The sequence below is a fragment of the Triplophysa dalaica genome, chromosome 17, assembly GCF_015846415.1.
Source record: "Triplophysa dalaica isolate WHDGS20190420 chromosome 17, ASM1584641v1, whole genome shotgun sequence".
Taxonomy (NCBI): domain Eukaryota; kingdom Metazoa; phylum Chordata; class Actinopteri; order Cypriniformes; family Nemacheilidae; genus Triplophysa; species Triplophysa dalaica.
In genome coordinates this window covers 3,171,856-3,197,893 of record NC_079558.1, presented here as the reverse complement: position 1 = coordinate 3,197,893, position 26,038 = coordinate 3,171,856, and the positions used below count along the sequence as shown (strand labels likewise).

General features: G+C 41.7%; 1 protein-coding gene across 3 annotated transcripts in view; it reads right to left on the bottom strand.

Moving 5' to 3' along the window:
* Positions 1-3,019: 3,019 nt before the first annotated feature.
* bahcc1b (BAH domain and coiled-coil containing 1b) overlaps positions 3,020-26,038 on the bottom strand; it is an 86,644-nt gene continuing 63,625 nt past the window's right edge. For all 3 annotated transcript variants that reach the window (XM_056770926.1, XM_056770923.1, XM_056770925.1), the window contains exons 12-29: positions 21,117-21,274; positions 20,743-20,879; positions 20,328-20,426; positions 14,641-14,758; positions 14,168-14,384; positions 13,454-13,648; positions 12,551-12,715; positions 11,980-12,215; positions 11,785-11,868; positions 10,987-11,128; positions 10,744-10,861; positions 10,551-10,626; positions 8,400-8,508; positions 8,194-8,310; positions 7,959-8,108; positions 5,949-7,138; positions 5,620-5,856; positions 3,020-5,536 (exon numbers count right to left, since the gene is read on the bottom strand). In XM_056770926.1, coding sequence (XP_056626904.1) covers positions 5,327-5,536; positions 5,620-5,856; positions 5,949-7,138; positions 7,959-8,108; positions 8,194-8,310; positions 8,400-8,508; positions 10,551-10,626; positions 10,744-10,861; positions 10,987-11,128; positions 11,785-11,868; positions 11,980-12,215; positions 12,551-12,715; positions 13,454-13,648; positions 14,168-14,384; positions 14,641-14,758; positions 20,328-20,426; positions 20,743-20,879; positions 21,117-21,274 — 3,758 coding nt within the window. In that variant the 3' untranslated portion in view covers positions 3,020-5,326. The remainder of the gene's footprint in view (positions 5,537-5,619; positions 5,857-5,948; positions 7,139-7,958; positions 8,109-8,193; positions 8,311-8,399; positions 8,509-10,550; positions 10,627-10,743; positions 10,862-10,986; positions 11,129-11,784; positions 11,869-11,979; positions 12,216-12,550; positions 12,716-13,453; positions 13,649-14,167; positions 14,385-14,640; positions 14,759-20,327; positions 20,427-20,742; positions 20,880-21,116; positions 21,275-26,038) is intronic.

Below are 26,038 nucleotides of genomic sequence, written 5' to 3'. Positions count from 1 at the left end.
GCTATGCAACAAAAATTTGAAGCATTCTTAATAATATATTGGAATCCAAAACATTTCTTGAACGTGACTGTACTTGAATTGCTGTAACAAACATAAAAGACCATTGTGGGTCACCTAAGATCACTCGTTGCCTTTGTCACACTGGTTCAAATCACATAATATTTTTATTTGTCCGTGGAAAAATATTAATGTGAGCCTTGAAAGCATCAAGAGTAGGAGAGAGAAAGCATTGCTGTGTGCTATGATACGATTCCTCTTCTGCCCTTGCTACATCTCTCTCTTTAAATGCTTCAACATGCTTTACTGGCATGACAGATTATGCTGTATTTGTATTGCTGAAGCACAAGCAGGTTAGACTGTCTCTATCCTCCCCCAATAAACTCTTCCTCCATCCTTATGTACGTCTCTGAGGTTTCACACACAGACAGGTTTGGGATGCCTAAGCAGCATGACACTGTATGATGGATGAGCTTTCGGACCTTCAAACCAACCCCACCATAGGAGGGGTCTGCGAGGGCTCTCCTACTCAGCACCAGCACCTCATTCAGAATGCCAACCCCCCACACCCACCCTGCTCCACACACTCGGGTCTCGTCCTCCTGAGAGCCACTCAGCAGGCGGGCCAGAAGAGGTCATGCCGAGGGCAGGACATTTATGAGGTGTAGATATTTGGCTTCTCTCACAAAAAACACCTTAGAACTGACATGACCTGGCCTCTGTTCTGATACTGAGAAAGAGGGTTCGGGTAGTTATGCTTTGTCACACAAACTACGCATACAAAATTTGTCTGTGTCAGTATTCATGTCAGTGACCTGAATTCGATTTGCTTTTGAACAAAGTATTGTTCATTTCATTCCAGCGGGCTCCTACTCCTACTTTATAGCTCCGCCCGACCTCAGCATTACTCACATCATCATATGAAACCACACGTCTTAAACACTTTATTTTTTGACACGTACATACTCACGTAGGCCTTGCGTACCTATGACCAAAGTGACTTTGACGTATTAAAAGTTCTAATAAAATGAGATGAAATGACTATTATTAAATTAAATAAATATACATTAAGTTATTATGTTTTTTTAATCAATTAAAGCTTTTTATCATTTTCAACTAACTTTTCACCCCACTATAGCCAACTGAATTAACCAGTCTTACTAAATGACTAGAATGAGGAAAGCTCATTCACATCTTGCATTCTCTGTGGTTCACTTTAAATGTTTCAATGATCTCTTTTTGTCGCTAGTGACTGAAAAGTTCAATATTTTAAATGAATCGGTTCAAAGAGTCATTCGTGTACGAGTTCATACTGGCGAACTTGCCGTGTACAGTTTATGCTGATTTAATGATCCAACTGCACAGCTAAAGACATTACAATGATGTAGGTCATGTTCATTTAAGAAATTTCAAGAAATTAAACGTACTTGAATGCCTAAAAAATTTTAGAGGCTCAGTATGCTGTTAACAAACAACGGATACAACAGTGTTATACAATATCATACTACACTGCACTATGACATGCCATGCATATCAGTTACCAGCACACTGCTCGGAAAGAAGAAACTTCCTCGGTGCTCTCATACCTGTGATTCATTTGGAGAGGGGGGTTTAACAGTAGGAGGCAAGGCAGCACAGAAACCATTGGCTCATGCCATTAAGTTTAGTGTCACGTCCTGTGTCACATCCGGTTTCTAGTGGCATATGCCTATTCAAGGGCTCTGGCATGTGCCACTATTTAGTGACACGTCCGGTTTCTAGTGGTCATGGTGGACTACAGATAATTGCGAAAAGCATGCATGTTGTGGAACCTCCGGGAGTGCCTGCAGCATAATTGTGAGATAATGTGACAAAATATATTTTTTGTTTTGTTGTTGTGATTGTTTGGTGTATTAAGTGATCAACTAGGTTACGTGAAGCGCAATAAAATGAATTATTGATGAATGGGACATTGGGACGGTCGCTTGGTACATTACCGCTTACCCCTAACCCTTCCCTAACACACGTTTCCGCACGTAAAAAAATAAATACGACCTCGCGTTGTGTCAATCACATTTACACAGTGCGTCCATCATAAAAAAGTTTGGACTGGGTTAAATTTTCAGATTTTTTCGCATCCCTAGAAGGCATTTTGAGAGGCGTTTTAACAATTCGGAGACACAGTACAAACGAGCGCCAAATACGAAGAAACGCATACGAAAATTATTGAATGTGCAAAGACCTTAACCCTAACATACCACTGAAAAACCGGACTTGCCACAAAACAGAGTCGCACATGCCATTGCGAGACCGGATGGAGTAGCACATGCCACTGACAGACCGGACGTGCCAACGGACATTCCACTAAGGCAATTGAATGTGCCGATGGCTTCTGTACGTAAATGCTATGCCACTCTGTGTTAATACCGCTACTGACACTGCGTGTGAAAGAGCTCAAAGCTCATGAATATGCTCAACGTATAGGATGTTCGTTATTGGATGTCGGTGGCCAGTCGATCAAGTAACATACGAGCGCCAATTTTAGTTTGTATAAGGGTAAATTAGGCTTATTTTTAGGACCATAACATTTTCTGACAGGTCACGCAATTCCTTTATCACATCTGTTTGAAAAATAAGATTTCAGGACATCCTGTCAATAAATAACTTGTATGTGTTGTAGACTTTATTTCTCAATGTCCTCTAACTCCCTACCCCTCTCTCTCTCTTCTCTAGGGGCTACTGAAGGAAAATGACCTGCGTGTGTTCATGACCTTAGATAGCAGCTGTCTGCTCTTTATTGTGTGCAACAAAACTGCTGGACACAAACTAGACAACAATGAACCAACCAGTATTCTGCACAACATTTCAGAGACTTAACATTTTTAGACTTATATTTTTAAACATTATTTGGTTATTGTAACAAAAATCATTTTTAATAAAACTCTCAGCACCTATAAAACAATATAGCTTATTGTCCGTTAAAATAATAGATTGCAATATATATAACTCAAATACTTAAAAAAAAAAATACAGTGAGGCATGGTAATTTAGATTTTTTTAATTAAATGCAACACGAATGCAATAAAATTAAGATAAATAACATGTTTTGAGAGTGGAAATATGTTAGAGTTATATTTCCCACAAGGTCAAAAAAAAGAACATCCACCATAAAAATCAGTTCCAAGTGGGTCTCAAATTCAGGTTACAGAATGATTCCATTTCCTTTGAGGCTTGGCCAACGTCCTGGCAACTGCCAGTGTCACCATATCAAGAGTTTGCGTCAATCCAGTGTTTGTTACAAAAATACCATTTTCTTTTTTTCTATTTTGTTTTTATAGACCCAGAAAGTGACGTTACATTTATTTTCACATCATATTTCTTAAAGCTTTAGCTTCTGCAGTGTAACAGCAACAATGTCATAAAAAAGTAAGTCATCCTTTAGGATTGAAGGCATATCCTTTTTCACAATTCCAACACGGAACAATCTGTACAGGCTTGCATATTGAACAAATAAAACTACAACGTTGACAAATGGAAAAAGAAACAGAACGATTTTTGGCAAAGCAGGAAGAAAAGTGACGACACACAAGAGGCAATATTTTAGATTTGATCTGTTAAACTGCCCTCGCTTACAGGTTATGATTGTCCTTCATGGTCATGTGACGCAGGACAGCATGACGAAGTGCTGAAAAATTCTGTCCACACTTTGCATTCCTTATACTCAACTCCTCTCAAACACAACATCATGGCTGACATTTTGCTACAACATTTCTGAAACGTATTGACAACATGTCAGGTGTTTCAGCAACACAAGAATTTTAAAAGCTATCTGCAAAATTAGTTGTAAACATTGCAAGTGCCCCAAATGTATGATTCAGTCTACATATTTATTGCAGTTGCGTGTGTAGGAATTCCACAAACATACTTTGGTTTTTTTGGGGCCAGATTTTTTCATTAAGGTTTGTTTTTATACGTATTTCATGACAGTCATGCCACCACTAATGTGCTTTATGCACCTGGAACTACTGACTTCAGAGTGTCTTAGGCACAAATGACAGTTGTTTGTTTGTTAGTGCTTTAACACCATGTCAACTTCCTTGGATAAAAAAAGGTAAAAATAATAGAAAAAGATAAGCACAGTTGAGAGCTTTTTGATTCGACCACAGAAAATAATGCAATGCAATAGAAAAATAAGAATTCTTTCAAGGAAAAACAAAAGTAGTAAGAAGTAAAGTAAAAATGACAATAATGAAGTAGACAAAGCCTGTTTTTCATCACCCAGTTGCTGACTAGACTGCATGATGTCGGCTCAAGCAGAACCTCCCCAAACCCTCTACTTATACAACAGCGAAGAGGGTGTTCAGTAACTAAGGTGTACCAAATCATGCCTGTCCCGAACTTCCCAAACAAACAGAACAATTTCATAATAAAAATAACACAGTCAAGAGCAATAAAGAGGAACAGAGTTCTCCCTTCATTTATATTATATTTACAGTTTGTCGTTTTAATATATATATTTATATATTTAAATATTTACACACATCAAATAAATCAATTGTACAACTATACACCTGAATGAGAAGATAAGCAAGAGGTACAGAAGTGTATGGCTTGACTGGAAAAATCATTCGGTTTGTTTTTGTTTACACGCAAATCATCAGTTCATAAACTGACGTAATATCCTGATTTTCATCATCTATGCGTCAAAAGAAAGAGAAAACAAACCGATAAAAAAAATCCCTGGAATTGTCAAAAGAGGTCATTCGACTGTACACATGTGAGAGCATGGTTCAGTTTAGAAGAACAACAGTTAGGTCTTCTAATCTTCAGGTCAGTTCCTGTCCATTTTTTGTGGCTGATCTCTGCACACGCACATGGTGTTTCACATATTTGCATTCTGCAAAAAAGGTACCGTCTCATTTACATCACTCACGCAAACGCACAAACAAACAGATCATACCACAGCTCAGTAACAGTGTATTTGGTCCTGCTGGGATATCAAAAGTCCTGGTGACATCAGTTTGACGTGTTTAACCGGTGAAGATCTTTCCCAAAGTCAGTCTTTCACACCTCCCTACAATCCATGTGTTTCAGTCTGAACATTCTTCTCTAAACAAGTCCAGTGCCTTTATTCAGTACAAAATACAAAAAATTATTTCCATCACTGCGAAGCCTTCATTGATCACCACGATCTCCACATTTCTTTAAATACGGTTACTCCAAAGAGTAAAGATAAAAGTTGCTGCACAAACCCAGGGCTCTGGGTTTTGCTTACTTCTCACAACATGCCATTTGTAATTCATGACCGGCCAGATTGTCAGCCAGAATTTGAGATTTCAGTAGTGCATCCCTAGCAGATGATGGTTTCCCCCTCAGCGGTCACCAGCTGGCCACTAGTGGGGTCGTACGTTCCAGCCAGGTAGTAGAGATCTTGACCATTGCTGTTAAGCTTCCTGATACGGCTCAGGCGCTCATAGTCAGCTCGACTCACCACCTGGCACTTGTGGGAGATGGTTTGGACATCATTTTCATCCTCATGGGAACTTTGGTACAGTGCATGCTGTAACAAGAGAAGAACATATGAGTCTAGTAAAATCGGAAGAAGAAAAGAGATATGAAAAAGAACTGTAAAGCGATGTCTACCTTCCCATCCCGGTGTCTTTTTCCAAGTTTGGTCTCCTCAGGGTGATAAAACCATTTTATTTTGACAACCATGTTGCTTGACCAGGATTCCCAGAGACTCTCAATGCGACCGATGAAAGGGAGGTGAGGCCGACCAGCCGATAGAAACACAGCGCAGTCGCCAACTCGGATCGTGTCTTTGCCCCGGACAATGGCCTTGTAGAAGAGTTTCCTAGCTTTACCTTTCAATCCCCGCCTCTGATGACATCACAAAGAAGATGGCACACTGTAAATGACTTGCCTACAACCATTTTGGTTATCAAAACAAAACGAACAACGGCAAAACATACCTGAGTAGGATTACCAGACCATCTCCACAGTTGCCGTGCCGGCATGAAAGAGGATGAGTTTGGTGGACCGTCTGAAGACGCCATCTTCTGTTTTTTAGGAAAGTCTTTTGAAGGTTTGGAGTGGACTGCAGAGTTTGAATTGGCAAAGTCTCTCCTTCTCTGAGGTTTCCCTGTACTACTAACTGCTACCTTCGAATTTGTAATAGGCATACTTTTGGCTCCGAAAGTGTGACGTGGAGGGCCGGTGGGAGGTTCAGGATGCTGCTGTTGCTGAAGTAATGTGTGATGAGAGGACAGACAACCCTGGAGCAAAAGCCGTGATGCCTCTTCTTCATCTGAACTGTAGGACGAGTCATTGTCGGAGGAGCAAATGCTAGAACTGGACAGCGAGCCCGAGCTAGATGCGCTGGAGGAGCCCGATGATGATGATGAAACAGAAAGACGAGACAGAAAACGCCCGGTGGTGCGCATTTCAGCTCTTCTGCCGTCTACCTCGTCATCGTCCTCGTCCATATCTGAGTAGGAGCTTAGGCAGTCACTGTGGCAGTTAGGTCCATAATCTGCATATTCACTAAGCCCAAGACCCTGAGGGTGCTTGCGCATGTCTGATGAACCTTTGAGAAGATTACCGCTATTTCTTTTGGCATCTTTAACTAGAACAGACTGGGAGTAGGCCATACTTGAGGTCAGCTCTCCTAATCCTTTGGCTCCAAAGCCTTTCTCCATCCGTGCGCCTCTAGAACCCTGCACCTCTGGATTTCCATAAAGCAACAATGCTTTTCCATTCTTAGTCTTGGGGGATGTTACCCCTTCGTGGTCTAGTTTGACAAGATATTCCTTCCTGTCCGTTAACTTTCTTCCGCGTAAATTAGAGGTTCCCTTTTGACCGAGGGGCAGCTGCTGATTCCCAAAGGAAGTGCAACCGTTAGCGATGCTGCTGAAAGAATCGACCTCAAAGGAAGTGCCAAAGATGCCTTTGGCCGGGGTGGCCATGGTGGAGCTAAGTAAAGGGGACATGTCTGACTCCTTTCCCTTCAAAGCTCTCTTGCTTAACCCGTTAAACTGGAACAGATCCATGGAGGGCTTCCGTCTGGACGTGGTGGCAAGCGGCCAGCCGAGAAGAGAAGTAGTTTCCATCACGTTCTCAACCGCGCAGCTCTTTGATGAAGAATTGGCGGATTTTGGCCTTCCTGGAGAGGGAGGTAAACAAAGATGTTATTATGGTGACATTCAGGAACAAAAAAGTAAAATTAGTCAAGTCACATTGTATTCTGCACCTTTAGCCTATCAGACAAAGCCGATGGAAAGAGATAAGCCTGAAAGCAGAAGGACTGATGGATTTATGTCATTGTTGGAGATAACATCAGAGTTAGAGTTGTTGGACTGGTAGCTCCAAATGAGTCATATCTGTGTCAGTTAGACTCTGTATTTAAGTAGCGTTCAACCTTGACGTTAATTACCCTCTTCCGGCTAAAATATTCGTTCAAACACATCTCATTCCATTAGTCAACCGAACGTTGATCTCATCAACACGGATGTGTTAACTTTACAGCTATTTAAAGTAATGACTGAAAATGTTTGCCATATTAATTTCACTTAATTAGTGAATTATACTTATTTATTTCATTTACTGAATAAGGGACTTCAGTTGCCCATGAGAGACATAAATACATTATTATTCTGATTGTTCTGGGGACAAGATTCGGGAAGATAGTAAAGCGAGATTTCACATTGAGAAACATGCGATTAACTGTAACAGCGAAATCACTAAAGCGCAAAAAGCATGTGTTGGAATCTTGTTCGATATCTCAAGGTGTGTGTTTGAAACAACATGTTTACAAACTTCATTGCAGGTTAACTGGAACAGAGCTGTATGCAAGTCATGAGAGATGTTTATCTCGGATGATGCTGAAAAAAGTCACCTCAGAGTAAGGTGTGCCATTTTTTATTAAATTAAAGAGAGATTTGGAGAACCCGGAGAATGAGGACGATGCAGCAGTTGTCTCGCACCTGGTTTGTTTTTAACACCGTTCTTTCGGGTTTCTGCATTAGCGGAACGCTCCAAGGACACATCAGCCTGCTGAGTTATCTTCTCTTGATTGGAGCTCTTCCTCCTGCGGCAAGTCGGTGAGACCAGGTGGGCTGGTGAGGGCTCTGCACCTGAAGTACAAGAACAAGCGAAGAGCAAGGCTTACAGACAAGCACGAAAAATGAAGACACTTATGTCCAGATGCATTTGACATACAGTGAATTTGGTAGCCTGGAGGAAGCAGACGAATGTTTTGGAGGGAAATCCATCCTCGGTCTCCGTCGTCAAATTCAACCATGACACTGCCCTCCCTCTGTTCCTCACCCGGACCTCCTGCAGGAGACAAACAATCTCCATATTCCACGAAATGAACCAACATTCTTACTATTTAACTGTGTGTCTTTGTGTGTGCGAGCTCACACCTCTCCGGACATCTCCAGGGTACAGACAGCGTGATCGTTCACTCCAGTAGGCGCACACTCTTGTTCCGTCCGTCAGAGTTTCCACCGTTTCCGGCTGCACATCCAAAACCTACAACATATGGATTACTTTAAAAAATAACCCACACAGACAGGAAGCGTACACACAAGTTGATTCAGAAACATGCTGGAAAATGTTGGAAAGCAGCCACTTTGCAAAAGAACAGATGTGTGTGAGGCCTCTCCCTTAAGACAATTACAGCCATAAGTATTCCCCTGTCTCCATAGACGCTGTTTTCAGATTTCGTTTCCATAGATAGCCTCTCATACTGACGCAGAAAAACTAGGAAATCAGGATCAGTGAGAAAGGCATCTGCTTTGGAACAATGAAATTAGAGATCACAAGGGAGGCCTTAAATCGATGACTTTATTGTGAGGTTGCCAGATCCCCTCCCACTGCATAGGGCATGTACACTTAGGACTCTATAGGATGCGGTTCAAATACCCCTTTTTGACAAAGACAGCGAATTGGGAATTGTTTTTTGGCCTGGATACACAGGTACTGGGGTGGTCAGCCAATGATAAGAAATTTGAAAGGCGGCACAGGAGAGATATCGTTGTAGCGGGGCTAATGAGGACTTGTCTTAATTTGATCACGTGCAGTTTTTTCTGTGTTAAAATATTTATTCAGCTTGATGTCAACACAATGTTACATTTAATGCATTTGGCAAAACTGTAAACAATATGGCCTTATGTCAAAACAATAGTGAATTATCCATGTTTCTGTTATTATACTTGGGGCACCACTGATGCAAAAACGACACGCTCTGCTAGTAAATGTTGAGAAAAATGATCATGTATACATCTGAGATCATTTGAAAGTAATTCAGAATGGCAAAGTGGGTGTGGAATCAGATGAGGAAAATTACACCAACACCTGTTTGTGTATGAAAATGTGTGTGTGGGAGTGTGTTATTAAGTTTATGTATGTAAACCGAAGCCGTCTTCACTTCTTAGTTCCAATCATGCTGAATAACAAACTACATCTGCACCAACAGCGCTGGGGGTTCGTGGGCGAGTCCTAGTGTGACGGAGCAAGCATAGCGTTCAATGTCAAAGCCCCCGCTATTCTTCCACCATCTCTCTCTCTCTCTCTCTCTCTCTCTCTCTCTCTATTAAAACCACACAGACTCTGTGCCTCTTTGTTTTGCATTTCGTGAAGCTTTTTGTGCAGCCCTTTGTGGATTGTATCAAGAAGAGATATCTTCAAATTTAGATTTTAGAGATGCCCAAGGTTGGGAGGGGGCGGGGCTAATGGCGGGGCTTCCCCCCGTAAGCAGCGAGACACTTTCTTCATCCCCTGAAACAGAGATGCATCACATAATGTATTCAAATGAATGCATGTTGACAAGGAGCTGTTGGTTTACAGTGTGTAATCAGCTTTCACTTCCCCCGTTGGCTTCGATAAACTATGCGTGTAAATGCAACCAGCAGTTCAGATTCAAAGATGTTCCTAAATAAGAAGATAAAAGAGGGATAAAACGTGTTTTTATGTTCGTTCTGCTCAGGGGACACAGGAAACTAACAAGGAACAGTCTTTTTCAGTCACATCCTGAAACTCTATATGCAAGAATGAACTGATGGACTGCATAAGATCCAGCTAAATAGCCAAAAACCAACCAGGCTAAATCAGCAACATTCTACCCGAATCAATGTATTTGGTGAATTAGGTTTATAATTTTACTAATCCACACATGAATGCATATGCTTTGATCACAAGAGGCTCATCTTCCTTATGATTTTTTGCTCAATGAGACAAAAACAAATGCGCCACTTTATAAAAACATCTACAATTGCAGCTCAAGCTGCACAGGAGCTCTTCAGATACTATAAATAGTAGTTTATGCGTGTCATGCCTATGCAACTGTCTTATTGAGTACACCAACCCACCCAGATGTTATATTCTGAATCGTTCTGGCAGAGAACGTCAAAGAACTGGACTAAGTCCAGCCTTGAGCTGATGGGACTCTCAAGGGTGGAAACACAAGAGTCTACAAGGGTCTGCATGAGGGTGGCCTAGAGGGTCGGTTTCGGTGCGATTCACAGTGTTGAGTCTGTGGGAGACCCTCTGAAGAAGCTTTTAAAGGTTCTCACCGCTTCCTTCAGCAGCTGCTCCAGAGAATAGATCCTCGGCCGGTTTCCCCGCTCTCCCTCAACAACAACACTATATCTGAAAAGAGAGAGAGAGAGAAAAATCTTCCAACACCTTTTTAAAAGACCTTAAATTGTTCTGCACATCCATGTTGAAAGTTATGACTGTGAAGAGTCAAACAGAGTGATGGCTTACATATCAGGCAGGTCCAGAGAATGTACATACGCAGCATACAGTAACTCGTCCTCCTTTGAGATTAATACTTTCAGTCCATCTCTCAGGATTTCTTTGGTGAGAATACATCTGGGTAGGGCTGAAAGTGACAAAGATGGATTTAAGTGAGAGGTCATCCTCCTTTAAACCACACGCACATTCTGCCCGCCCCAACATGCATGGGGATGAATGCAAATCTATGACGCGTCTGCCTAGCTTTCTCACCAGGCAGGGTGCTTCCCAACATGTCCGATTCCTCCTCTTCATCTTCCTCCTCTCCCTCTGAGAAACTGCTGTCGTCATCCATACGGAATCCCTCGTCGGCTGCAAAGCTCTCCAGCAAACGACTGACTGCTCGTCCTTTATCCTGCTAACAGCATCAGGGTGTGAGTTTCACCACATTCTGCACACTCATAAAGTTCACAGACACTCTCATACATCCCTAACGGCCCCTCAGAGAGCGATTCAGGGCTCCAGGATTCATTCAAACTCTCATACAAATCTATCATAACCTCTGGCACCCTTAACAGGTCATTCTTGAGCACGTTGCTCAAAGCTGTCATACGTTAATGCAACGGAGGTTTCGTCACTTTGGGTGATGCTGGTGCATATACCATCAAGTCAAATGGGTGAGGCACAGGTGAAGAGTGATTTTTATCTTGCAAAGTGGAAATTTTCCCCACCCTCATGTTAGGCAGCCTCCGCATGCCTTGGCGATGACCTCACAAAGGGCCGATGGTGACGGCCTTGACACCTATGGTGTAAATCTTTTCAAAACTATCGACTGGTTTATTTAGACAATGCATGAATCAGCCCGTGAATTAGCAGGCGGATCCCTGTCTTATCTTTATTATGAGGAGATTTACGAGAGGCCCTGACAGGACGAACCGAGCGAGATTGCATAATCCCTCTTAGTGAGTTTTTATGGGTGCCAAGAGGGCAAGCCAGATCTAGGCAACTAGGGTCTAATTTACTATTAGACTGGGGTAACAAACAATGTTGATGAAGAGGACAATTCCGTACCTGCTTGTTTCTGATTTTCCTGCTCCAAGTGACGTCATCATACTGAGACGACAGCGTTTCCAACCAGCAACCTCTAACCTTCCTCTGCAACCACACAATAGAGCCTGTTAGACAAAATCTACCCTCAGGTAGCTCCATAACTAGCAGTGTTTTTATCAAATTTTACCAAAGAATTTCAGTAAAAAACATGTATACCTTTCCAAGAAGCACCGTACTCTTCCGTGAGGTCCTTTCTCGTGGAGTAGGAGAGGTCTTGAGGGCCCTAGTGTGGTCAAAGGAGTTCTCCCTCGACCCCTCTCTCCACTTGGGGAAAGTCCATCCCCTCACCTCCTCCATTTCCAAATGGTTGTTGTTAGCACTGACCAATGCTGGCCTACAGGGGGCCTTCCTTCTCATCTTTACTTCTTTATTGTTGGACACAGTCAGAGACCCTGGTAGCAAAACATTTATTAAGATTATGAGTGACAAGTTGACAGTGAGTGTTAGTAGTTAAAAGACCTTGGAGTTGAACCCATGACCTTTGTGGTGCTAACTACCAATTGAACTACAGGAATGAGGTTTATACGTAATATGGATACAGTTTTTTTTTCTTAACGCCATTCCTGCATCTACAGCTTTAATTATGGCGACGACCACTTTATCGAATATGGATACTAGATGCGAGTTTTGGCAAAGGTACTGGCATCATATAAATATATTCTGAGGTTTATTACACAAATAATTCACTTCACAATGGTTTCTGATTAAATAAGGATGTGACATTTACCAAATCCTTGTCTTTCCGTCTTGTTCTTGGCTTTCTGACTGGCTTCGAGCTTCACGATGGAGCCATGTGAAGAACGGCTGGCTCCAGACAGCTGCTCTTTAGATGATAGATTTCTGATGCCCTCTGCCCCTTCCTCGCTCTCATACATGCAGTCTTCTTCTCCCTCTGTGAAAATGATGGATCGATTGAATACATTGACAGGTTGACAGGACCACAGATCATGGCGGACATCTGAACGGGTTGTGGTCTGACGGTTTCTCACAGTATGATCCGTTCGATATGTAGCAAAATTCACGCGATTGGTGGCTGTGACTGGCAACGTTCGCAGGAACTTGGTGGTCAGAGAGGTCCAGTCGCTCATAGGTTTGACCATTTGCTACCCACAAGTGTCTGTTCTGACTTCTGCTTGGACGCAAGCTACAGCATTACTGATTTGTATCGGCAGATGCCGTCTGTGGGCAGAGTGTCTAGCATGGAGCGGAGATGGCACGATGGCCACAGTGTCGGATGTCAGCATAACGCTGACACACTTGTCACTTACGAGGCACTCGTCAACACTCTCGCATACAGGCGAAAACTTTCAGGGCAATTAACAGAGTGGCGACAACACGGCCGAGCTCTACCGCAGGCTTGGCTTACATTTGAGTTCATTACAGTCATGACAATCTCTGCATTTGCTCACTTATTGAAATGCGTTTTCAGGAAGTATGGACTAAAACATGCGGTGGAACGGTAGAGATTGCACGGTGTGAGATTTTATACGCAGCTGGACTCAGGCTAACATTTCAGCTCGGATATTCCACCAATGCGTGGATGAGGAGGCGTCTGTATTTTTTTTATTAGCATGACAGCCGAGCAGGAGAATGAGGGGGTCCGGTGATCTTTCGATGGCCCATAACTCACCTGTGTCGCTGTCAGAGGGAGAGCCGCCCTTCTCGGGGGCTTCAAGCTTGCTATCGGTCTTATTGCGTAGGTGTTGCTGAGTGTGAGTTGGGAGGGCTGAGGAGGTACAGTTAAGGATAGCCTTTGACCTCGAACCTCTTCTCATCATAGTCTGCTTCCGAACTGATACTGGGTGGACTGCTGCCCCACTGCCTCCTGGAAAAACAAAAATATTATTTATGAAAAATGTATTTCAAAACCCTTGTAAAGAACAAACTACAAAAAAAACAAGATGCTTTTAAGTCAACATAAATTTACATTAGCAAACCATTTTACTTTCGTACTCTTAGGTGGTATCTAGTGAAATGATCAACCAGGAAAATAGTAGAAATGCACTTAGATTGGATTGTAAACAAGATCTCAAGAAGTCATTTTAGAGTAATTTTTTAACTACATGCATGTACTAAGAAAATAAATTGTCGGCTTGGAATAAGGTTCTCATTCTGACAAAATTGAGTTATTTGCATATTCCTATTCTGTGAAAACCTATTTACATTATGTGATGTTGGCAGTTTTGATTTCATGTTGACTTTAAATAAATTGAGTAAGAAAATCATTAAAAACCTGAATGCGGGCAATATGATATTTTTCCTTATAATCAGGAAAACAATTGAAATTCTAACATATATTCCACAAATTCTGCCTAAACAAGCAAAATATATATATGACCTTTACCTGCGTCACTGTGTTCTCCAGTTTTGTTACTATGTGCATATTCGTCTTTTCCACCGTGTGTTCTAGACAGATGTTCACTCGCGTTCTCTCTGTGACACAATAGGTTCACCAGTCTCGATCCACGCTTGCCTTTGGCTTTCTGCTTCAGCTGTGAGCAAGCCTTCTGTTTAAACTTAGTACTCAGCAGTCTTGGTCTTCCTCTCGGCCTGCAGTGAGCCTTCAAGAGGAAGAAAGGAAGAAAGTTAAGTCTAGGAAAAACATTTAGGTTGCTTTATAATAACACTCGCAGGGCAGAACTGACTTGACATGTTGTTTCATTCACTAAGAACCAAAGTCTATCTAAGCACTGGCACTTCCTTCAGGAAACCTAACTAGCATAACAAAATTATGAGTGCATATGCACTATCCTTAAAAAAGAAACAAAAAACACATTTACAAACTTTGTCAGCGGAAGAAGAGGATTAGCTACGAACCTGTGCGCTGCCCAGATGATGGTAAGGACTACTGGACATCCTCTTCCTCTTCCTGTCTCCGCCTCCAGCCAAGTCCTCGGCTGTGAGCAGGCCTGGCCCCGCCCCCATCCCAGCCGACCTGTCCATCACAACAGAGGTATTCATGAGGGAAGAGAGGAACGAAGGATGAAAAGAAGAGATCAGAGGCGAGCAGAGGGCTTGCCTTCCCTCTCCGTGGCTCTCTAATAACCTTCTTTTCAAGCTTTGATGAATGGAGAGGCAGGGGCCTGGTTCCCCGCTGCACGCTTGAAAAATTGGGATCTGACGCCAAAGCGAGAAATATCTGAGAGAAGTGCTGGTAAAGCAACCTCCCACTCATAATTTTGTTTGTTCTATTTTTTCCCCTCGCTCTTTCGTTTCAGTCTCTCTGTCTTTGCTTACTCTTTCTCCATTCTGTGCCAATGGTTTCGGGGCTGTGAATTCCAGCATTACATTAATAAAAAAAAACTCTCTGACTTATTACCATATCAATGCATCTGTTCCTGCACAAAGCAGCACAATGCATTGGCCTTCGGGGGGGCGACTGAGAGTGTGTGAGCGAGGGCATGTGTGTATATGTGTGTGTAAGTGGACGACTGTGTAGCAGGCCTATTAAACTGAAATAAAGCTCATACACTTGCTCTCTGGCTACTGGTCTCTTGTTTTGCAGCATGCACAAGTGTTTTTACTCCTGAGCAACAGACAGATACTTCAAACCCGCCACGGGCTGCCTTAGTCAGTGCTTGCGGCCGGGGGTGGAGCCACAGGCGTCGGCTGGCCTGTCAGTCACTTGGGTGATTGGCAGGTGAGTGTCTAAAGCCACGTAGGTGTGCGAGTGCTGAACTGCATCCGTCTTTTTATGTGTTATAGGGAGGGGAATTCTAAAGAAATCAACGATTCTGGTCCCTGAAACTTAAAGCCGTTTGGAAGCATCATCAAATTTGTCATTCTTATATGTACAATATAGCCTAAAGTTTTTATATAATATTTGTTATCTATGTATCTACACTATTTGGTTCTTCTTTAATATCAAATTTCTAAATAAAAACCTCTCCTCACATTGGAGCTGTAACACAGGCTCAGATGCTACTGTCATATAAGCGCTGTTGGCTCACAAGAACCAGGGTTCAAGTGTTATCCGGGTCATGGACAAACTCCCGCCCCCTCTCTCCTGCTAATTCTCAATTTCACTTTCCTACAAAAATAAATGTATTTTATTTAAAAATCACCAATTTTCAAATCGCAAACCCCACCACAGTGACGATGACAGTGTCTCTTGTCTAAACAAACAGAGCTACTTTCCTCTATACATTTTTTTACATTGCACTGACATGAGAAGAGGAAAAAGTTAAGAAAGCCTAAATATAAAATGTCTTAAGAAACAAATTCACAGCACATGCATAAAGATCAGAAACACACGTATTCATGTACACATGAACCGCACAGATCCTGTAGAGCAGGCAGAACTAGCTGTGTTGTGCTCTCCGCTTCCTTTCAGCTGTCTGAACGCTGGCTGTTTGCCCTTTACTCTGGCCAGCGCTGTCAGAAAGAATCAGTGTCTTCAACACACAGGCCCCGTCCCTCCTCTTCAACACAAAGAGCCCCTGCTTCAGCTAGAGATGCATGGTGGGGGTGCCCAGAGAGAGAAAGAGAGAGAGAGAGAGAGAGAGAGAGAGAGAGGGGGAATACATCACCAGGACAGATGGGTGGAGAGGAGGATGAGGGGTAGAAACCCCTCCATGGTCCAAAAAACTCTGGTTACAATCACACTCTTGTATGCAGTGTTGGGTAAGTTACTCTGAAAAAGTAATTAATTACTAGTTACTCATTACATATTCAATAGTGTAATTAGATTACTGTCCAAATTACTCTGTCCAAAAAGTATTTAGTTACTCATTACTAATTACTTTCTATATCCTACATCAACCTTTATTAGTTAAGTGATTCAAGGATAGACATGAAACGGCTTATTTAATTCATTCCAATAAATAATATTATTAACTGACCAAAGTATTACAAATGTGATAATTATACATGAATGCACAGATTTTAAAGTAAGACTTTGAATTTTGATGTCCATTACACTATTGCACACCAATATATTGCACAAAGTATTTAGTTTAATTACATCAAAAGTAACTGTAATTAAATTACAGAAAACATATGAGTAATCCCTTACTTTACTTTTTCAAGGGAAAAGTAATTTAATTACAGTAACTAATTACTTAGTAACTAGTTACACCCAACACTGCTTGTATGTTATGGAAAGGCAACTTTCTCAGAGAAAGTTACACATTTAAAAATAGAAGCAGAGTTGTTTGAATGGAATAAGCATTATGATGCTCAATAAAGTGTAAAGACCAGGGGATAGTTCATCCAAAAAGTGATTTTTTTCATTATTTACTCACCCTCATGTCTGTCCAAACCCGTATTACTTTCTTTCTAATGCAGAACACAAAAGAAGATATTTTGAAGAATGTTTGTAACCAAACAACACTGAACCCTATTGACTTCCATTGTATGGGCACAAAACCACTCTGTATCCCACAGATGAAAGGGTCATATACAGGTTTTGACTCATATACTCAAATAAGGGTGAATAAACAATGACAGAATTTTAATTTTTGAGTTTAACATAAAAAGGAATTTAGGAAGGTGCAGTACACCAAAAATGCACCTACAAATCTGTCTGCAGAATTGTATCTCATAGTTAAACAAAAAAAAGTATACAGTCTCCGCAGTAAATCCAAATGATACTGTAGAGAAAAGTAAACAGCACATAATAGAACAACAAGTCAAGTGAGAACAGGAGAGAAAGAAAGAGAGGACTATCCAGAGGGAGTCAGACGTCTGACCAGAGCTCCAGGGCTTGATCGATGGACACTAACCTCTATCGACCCAAGACCACATGCGACACGGTCATACCCTTCCACAACCCATTCTGCACATCTGCATCCAATGAGTTCATCCAAAAACATCATATTACAATTTTACCACAATCCCCCTCAAAACACAACTAGAGATAAATGATTGTTTTTTGGAAGATGCTTCAAGCGTACATGGATTTTTCAGACATAACAGACCTGAGGGGAAGCGGAGGAAAACCTTCAAGAACAAAGACTTACTAAGAGTAAACCGCTCAGCTGAACAGAGTAAAGAGAGTTTTGAGTGCACTTCGGTTTCTCCTCCTTGTGGCACAAGTATATCTATCTACACGTCTTCAACCACAGCCCAATGAACTCATTATGGGCCTTAACAGAGGCCCTATTTTTGTCAAAACAAAGAATAAAGCCTCAGCAGTCTGCAGCAGGAAAGTATTTGCTTCCAGACGGTGTGCATCTGCAATTCACTTCTTCTGCATTTAAATGCCACATCGAGTCTCTTAAAACCCCCAAGGCCCGGGAGACCAGGTAACCGTGGAAACCTGATTAGTAAGCTGACACCAGGTTTGGTGTGCGGTTGCTTTAGCTTGATGAGGACTGTTTCTAGGACGTCTATTAAAAAGCAAGCTGACGTCCACCCCCCACCCCACCATGCTCTGCCTGTCGCCACCCAAAGGCGACCCTTGGACCTCCTGACCCTAAAAGGCCTCTCTAGTCGTTGTGTCAACTCCATGTCACATTCCAGCTGTAAAGGGAATAGCGAGCGAAAGAGAGAGAGAGAGAAAGAAATCGAGAGAGAGAGTGTGTCTGTAGCCTGGTAAGAGAATTCACAGTCCCCTAATTACAAACCCCTTCCCCTCTGAGGGGTCAGGATTACAAAGTAATGCTATTCAGAGAAGGCCATTGATTAGCAGGACACAATCATCAAGCAGAGAGAAAGAGAGCAAGCGAGCAAGCGAGAGAGAGACAGAGAGAGACAGCAGACAGAGGAAGACTGCAAAAGAGAGCATAAGAATATGATCGTGTATACTCTATGTGAACATGTATGTTTGTGCCCCTACCAGCAAGTAAATAAAGGTTATTATAGCTTACTACAACTAAAATAAACAGAAAGTTAGAGATGTTGCTCGGCTATAAACTGAAATTAGTTTAAGTTGACCCACAAAAAAAAGGAAAACATTATTAACGATTAACAAATCACAGTATAGCGACATAACAATTAAACAAATCAAAAATCGCAGAAAATAAAAGCTAATAATAGCTTAAATTTAAACTGAAAAAAGTAAAACTAAAACCGAAATAAACAAATCACATTATATAGCAACATAACAATTAAACATATAAATAATAAAATCATTTAAGATCACAAAAAATTATAGCTTATTATAGTTAAAAATTAAACTGAAAAAAATTAAATTTTAGTATTTATCTATATATATTAATAATAAATACATAGATTCAAAACACCCGTGCTCCCATGGTAGCCTAGCATTCTGACCTGCACACGTCACAAAATTTGCCCGGCTTCTTACGCTCGAACTAGATTTGATGCCAAAACAAACCATCAACACCCTTAACCTTGTCTAAGGACCTCTGACCTCTCACAGATTCAGCCTGATGATGCTACACAAACACATAGTGAAGAATGTATAATCAACAAAAAACTGCCTCCTCTCCCAAACACAAAACCTCGAATCCAATAATGCTTACGAACACACTAGTAAATATTATCCCTCAACTGCTCAACAACTCATGATGTCAACCATCAAACTGATGGAAACCGATGGAGACGTCAAACCCAAGCATCTCTCCGACGTTCCCTAAAGCCGATCTTAAAAAGGCTTTTACGACTTGGATAAATTTTAGTGGCGGGATGTTGTCATTTGTTTTATTTGTCGGGGGGGTTTATTAACGGCAGGGATAAAGGCGCGCTGGGTAAAGTATGTGTGATTAAACGAAGGCTCCTGCTTTTCATTAGCAAGCTGCTAATCAACCGGGGTAGTAATAAAACGAGTTTTGTTAATCAGGTAGGGTAAACTTGATTTGACCGAGTTTATCAAAACGTCTGAGGCGTGTAAACAGAGGTGCATCTCAGGGGGGTGGGGGCTGAGCGCTCATCCATCAGGATGATAACTTAAAGCACTGACTTTGCACGGGCGATTGGTCTCCGTGTTTTATCAAATTAATATCCCCGGCGCGTCACGGGTTAGAAGGGAGTCGCAACACTTGTAGATAATCAATGGAAGTTGTAAATATGATTAATGATGGCTTTTTGCACTGATTAAGCACTTAGCCTCCCTTGTTTGAACTGATACGAGCCTTCTGCACTTATTTGAACGCACGCACAGAGTTAGATTGTACACACGCAAACATAATATTACAGAAAACCAACGCACCTCCTACTCGACTTTATTATAAATGGAAGCGAAGAGTTCGGATACAGGTAAGGAATAGTTTTTTCGCGGGCAATGATGAGCTAGTCTTGTTATTATTGGTCTCCATAACTCTAATTTAATCTCGACTCTCTCTTGAAACAATAGACGAGCGTTTTCACTATTACGGTGTAGGATAAGAAAGAGAAAACAAAGCAACAACTTTATTTACTGTTTTGTTGGAAAATGTGACTATACACCTATTATAAAGACCAGTAGGATATCACCACGTTGCACAACTTTTGATATAAAGGAAATTCAAACTTTCGTCCTTATAATTAAGCAAGCAAAAGTGTCAAAGACTTCAAAAGCGTTGTTGTTGCTGTAACAAATTTATACAAAGAGCCACACTCACTTGACTTTTTTGGGGGCGTCTGTAGGGGCCAACGTGGATTTGCGTTTCCGCGGCCTTCCGGGTCCTCTGCGAGCCGGACTGCGTGAGGTTTCTTCCTTTCTGTAAACGCGCACACACACAGAGCTGTCAATCACGCTAATTCACACTAATGATGTTGAACACTACGAAACACTAAGCCACACTAATTGTGAGAGTGGACTAGTGGGAAGACTTAAGCACAGCTCAAGCTTCAGCTAAGAGGTCTCAGCACACGCTGGGTGGTCCCAGGAGCGTGTAACATGGGGACAGAGAAAGCACTGGAGAGAGAGAGTGTGTGTGTGTGTGAGATCGAAGAGCTTTCGATCTCTGTGAGCGTAAATGGGTTTTAAAAGGTGTGCGGAGCGCGAGGGTGTGTGCATGTCTGTGGTTCACTCACTGGTGGTCATATTTTCTCTGTAGCTTCGCCAGCTCCCTCTGTTTTTCCTTATAGAGCCTCTGCAGTTCTGCCAGTCGCACACGCATCGCTAGCTCCTCCCGATCCAGCGTTTCCATGGTACCCTTAACAGGACACACCTACACCGACAAAGTCCAATCAGTAACACCGTAGTGCTGAACAAAGTGGATCTAAATGATAAATGCTAACATTGTTCTGTATGAATATCGTCTCCATGTGAAAGACCAAATAATGTGTATGATGCAGTGAATTACACAGTAGATCACAAGTTGTTTGCATCATTTTGGGGGATTTTTTATGAAGTGAAAGATGCAGCTTCGAGCAAACATAAATGAATAAACATGAACTAATTGTACCGGTTCAGGGCGGGGTGTCCACTTGCATTTTCTTCGCAGATTGAGGATCCTACGAAGGGGTGGGGTCGAGTCTGTGATGGTGGGCGGGGCCAGCTCCAGGGCACGTGCGGCAGCAAGGGTTGCCAGACTTTGGAGGTCAAAGGTCAGCATGTCCTCTTCTGCACATAATAAGTGGAAATAAGAGCTCAAACAAACCATTATATATTCAACGATTAACTGACCAACATGAGAAATATACATTACATTTCACAATTTAACACAGTTTAATTAAATTTATTAGCGATGCGAAAAAATTAAACAGTTATAATAGCCCCTCCTCCTCCCATTCGAAGCACTACGGCGGCTGACACAGGACTAAAATGTCGTCACGTTTTCGCTTCTCTTCCGAAGGAGATAATGTTTTTACGAAACGCGTTCTGTAGAGCAGTTTGTCCATTTAGGGCTTCTGTAGAAACAACATTGCGAATTCCACACAAGGGGATCCGTGGTGTATGAAGATAGAAATAGCTCATTCAAAAACAAACGTTTCATCATGTAAGGTCTTTATACACCTCTGAAGGCATAGTTATGCATATTGTATTGCATTTCTGTTAATATATAGTGGATACTCCAAACAATTACACATTGGACGTGCAACAATTCATTCATTTTACATGCTTTTTGACCACCTCCGAATGCAACTGGCTCACAAAACGTTATAGATGCCATTCATAGCACAATTTATCATGGGGCGGATGTGAGCATATTTCTTGTAACATGTTAATAACCGATCTCAACTGAACCCCTGTCTATCCCCATTTAAAAGGGACCCAGCAATGCAGACATCTAGCATGTCCCTATGGATGCAAGCAGAGAGACCTTTAAAACACAGAGAGACGATACAAGGCCGCAATGCACGCCGCTGTTTCCTGACAGCACTTTGTGCTTTCAGAGCCTGAATGAGCAATGATGATAGCTATTAACCAGAGAGCTTATCTCTGTACATGAGGCTTAGATGCCAGGAGCCATGTTACAGAGCGAGAGAGCGAGAGATGAAGAAGGGGAATTTCTAAACATTTATCACTGTCATTAGGGCAGGCCACATGCTCTGCCTCCACACAGCCAATGAGGCTTGAATATTCATGACAGCCAAAGCTGGCCTGGGGATACTGAGAACACTGTATGAGCGAGTATGTGTGCTTGTGAGCGTCTATGTCCGTGTCAGCGAGCGAACACAGCTCGCTATTCTGTCGCGTCACAGCAAGACAGGCGCACAGTATGTGTTCTGCAGAGAGAGACCATGAGGGGTGGTGGAGGGGAGAGAGGACAATAAGATGTGTTTATTGAGCTATCTATTTATTCGCAAACATCTCCTAACATGGAGAAAATCCAATTTATCCTCCGAGGGGATATACACATGGAGGAGATCGAGACCACAAGAGAAGAGTACGAACTAACGAAACCTGTCAAGAACACATCCGCGTTTGACCAAAAAACAAATCAAGAGAAATCGTATATTCTGCATAATGAAAATGAAGCCAACTTCAGGGACATTAACATTTGCATTGTGAATCGTAGCAATTAAGCATCCACCCCCAATTTCTCATTACCGTAATGCGCCTGAACGTTTCACTGTTGAGTTGTTTTGGATTTGCCATTATAATTCTCAGTAGTGATTGTCATTACTGTAATACAGAGGTTTTTTTAATTAGCATAAATTAAAGGCAGTAAAACAAATACTATCAAAATGCGTAATGACTTTACGATTTAAATAAGCCTATATCATTGTTTTAAAGGGAGATTTTTACCGCTACTGTAATGAGAGAGATTTTTTCAGACTGCTGTAATTTGGGTGTGTGTGGGTGGGTATGTGTTTGCATTACGGTAATGAGAATTGTTGTAGTAAAAATAATACAAACGAAAAAGGCTGTTTTTCTGACTTCCTATAGTGACCTTGACATGTTCTTCACAGGTTTTCCAGATTCAACCAAAAGAGAAGGATATGAGAGAAATGAAAATGACAAGTATATGTTTTAAAAGAATTATAGCACCATGAAGAAAATCTCTCGGCTGAAACGGACAGAGATGTGAACAGAAAAGGGAAAGCAAGACAAGATGAGGAACACTGGTTTATTCTGGCCTGGGATGGTCTTCGGTTTCCCACCTGACTGAAATCATCGTGCCACTTTTGGCCTAGTGGTGGTCTTTGTGAAATCGATGCCCATCCTCTACTGTAACAAGACCAATTGGGAGCTACGAAACGGAACACTGATACTGGATAAACGCAGAATGCATGAGATGGATGGATGAACTGAGTTAAAGAAAGGAGAGGAAGAAAATAAGGAGAGGTAGAAGACAACTGATGCTCTCCGGTTGATAGCCGAGAACATTTAGCCCAGGAAAGACTGAGTGGTAATGCTGTATGTGGCGGTATCACTGACCAATCAATAACAACTACCAACAATATTTCAAAGGACCTCTCAAAATCTATATCATTTTATCACATGTTATTTGTCCGCACTTCACAACGTCCGTAACGCCGCGAGGAACGTCAGCAGAGCGCTTGAGATGTCTGCAATAGATAAGCACCTTGAAATCAAATCTGTAAATCACTGAAGGCTAAACCTGATCGCATATGAAATCCTTAGCCGACGAGGGACCAGGTCCTGACAGCCAGCGCGGCCTGCCTCACCTCCAGTTCTTTAATAATTCAGCGCCGGCGTGTTTATTGATGGCTTCTTTCCTGCTGCAAAGAGCTTCATCATATTCTCTTATTAGTCCCTATAGTGCAGCTTGCTTAGACAAGAATTACACAGCAGATTACATCCCTGTTTTAATATGGGCGGAAGAACACACGCATGCAAACATAAGCCACACAACTGGAAAATCCAACTTAAAAGAATAGTTTACCTAAAAACTCAATCATAATTTATTCCCTCGTGTTGATATTTTGTGAAATGTTTCAGTGGTTTGTCTATACAATGGAAGTCAATGGGGGGGGGGCGATGTTGATTGGTAACTAACATTCTTTAAAATATCATCTTGTGTTTTTTGCCCAAAAAACTCATACTGGTTTGACGTTAGGATGAGAAAATAATGGAATCATTTTTACTTTTAGGTGAACTATTCCCTTAGGACTGGTTTGGAGCATTATAACTGGTTTCAAGATCTAGACTTGAATGCACTGTAAGGCAGTTCGTATAAAAACATCTGCCCAATGTAAATGTAAATTTAGTTTGGAGAGAGCCATACATTTTACAGCAAATGCATACATCTGCTACATGTTAACTGTCACCCTTTAGGAGTACATGCAATGCATTGCACAACATTTTCATTTCATCTGTCTTTAAGCTAGACTGAGCAAAATCACAAAAGCGCAGAATACGTTTTTTTTTTTCTCAGAGTGTTTGGGACTCCTCAGCTGCTGCCGTAAATAAAAACATCCTCTGGCAGGGAGACGCTAAACGTTCCCTGGAAAAGCCACACATCTAAAACGGCACTCGAAACAATGGGCCCTAATTAGCAGACAAAAACGCTGTCGTCCTGAGAGGAAAAAGATCAACTGCTTTTACTATTTCATCAACTTTTTATCAGGGGACTCTGCGAGCTGTGGGAAAGTGGAGGGGCTTTTTTCCATCTAATATGAGCCTAATAAAAGTGATCAAACAGGTTGAGGAGCAGGGGCAGGGGAAACATCCCTTAAGATGACTGAGTGGACACAGTCCAATCCGGCGCACCCGGGGGGAGCCAGCCATCATTAGAGCTGCCTTTTAAGACAGGCTAAAGCCCTTTAAAAACACTACCCCCTCCTTCCAGCTGTCTTAGTCTCTCCCACAGGAAGTGAGGAACCCCAAAAGACCGAGGAACATTTGATCTTTACGCAGGAAAAGAAGCCAAGAAGGCTCAGTCGAGGCAGTGTGTGTGCGTGTGAGCTATAGGGAAAAGTCTGGCAAGTGTGTGTGTTCTCATGAAAGTGTAAAACAGGACATTCAGGTGATTGTGTATGTACTGTATGTTTGTGTGTGTTGTCAGGATGGGCCGGTCTTTGTCATCTTAAATTCACACAAAGCCTGGAGACGTAGCTGTTCTGAGAGCGCTACTTTTGCATCTCTTTATGTGAGGAGAGAAAAACTAAATGAAAGGCGTCGCCGTGGTCTTCCCTGTCTGCCTGTATCACAGCCCTACAAGAGGGCTCATGTAAATTACTGATGAGAAATTAAATCACGTGTGCGTTTGGATGTGCTTTCATTTTGATCAGACAAGACGGAACAGAAAAGCCGTTCTACGTTTTTTTACCTTTCTTCTGTAAACCTGTAGGAAAGGTAACAAGAAGGAGAGCCGTCTGTTGGTTCATATGATGTCACCTTGTATTAGCAAGGAAGCAACTTCAACAAATGTAATAGAAGCAAGAGAGTGCGACTCAAACTTCTAACTTAAAGGATGTCCAAAAAATTGGGTAGAATCTACAAGACATTTTTTAACATAATTGTGTTTTAAAGAGATAGTTCACCCAATTTTCAAATTCTGTCATCGTTTTCTCACCCTCTTTTCATTTGAAACCTGTAAGACTTTCTTTCTTCAGTAGAACACAAAAGAAGATATTTAAAAGGATGTTGTTAACCGCCATCCATTCATTTGCGTTGGTTTTGTGCCCATACTATATGAAGCGAATGGTTGCTGCCGTTATTCGGTTACTAACTTTCTTCAGGGTGTTCATTGGTATAAGAAGAAAAAGTCAGACAGGTTTGATATGACAAGTTAGAAATCCTTTAAGTTAGAAATTCATTGAGTTGCACTCTGTCTCTCGTTTCTTTAACATTTGTCTAAGTTGCTTCCTTGCTAATATTAGGTGACATTATATGAACCAACAGATGGCTCTTTTGGGTGAACTATCCCTTTAACGGGGTTTGTAACTTTTTCAGAAACCAGTTAGAAAGTTAGAA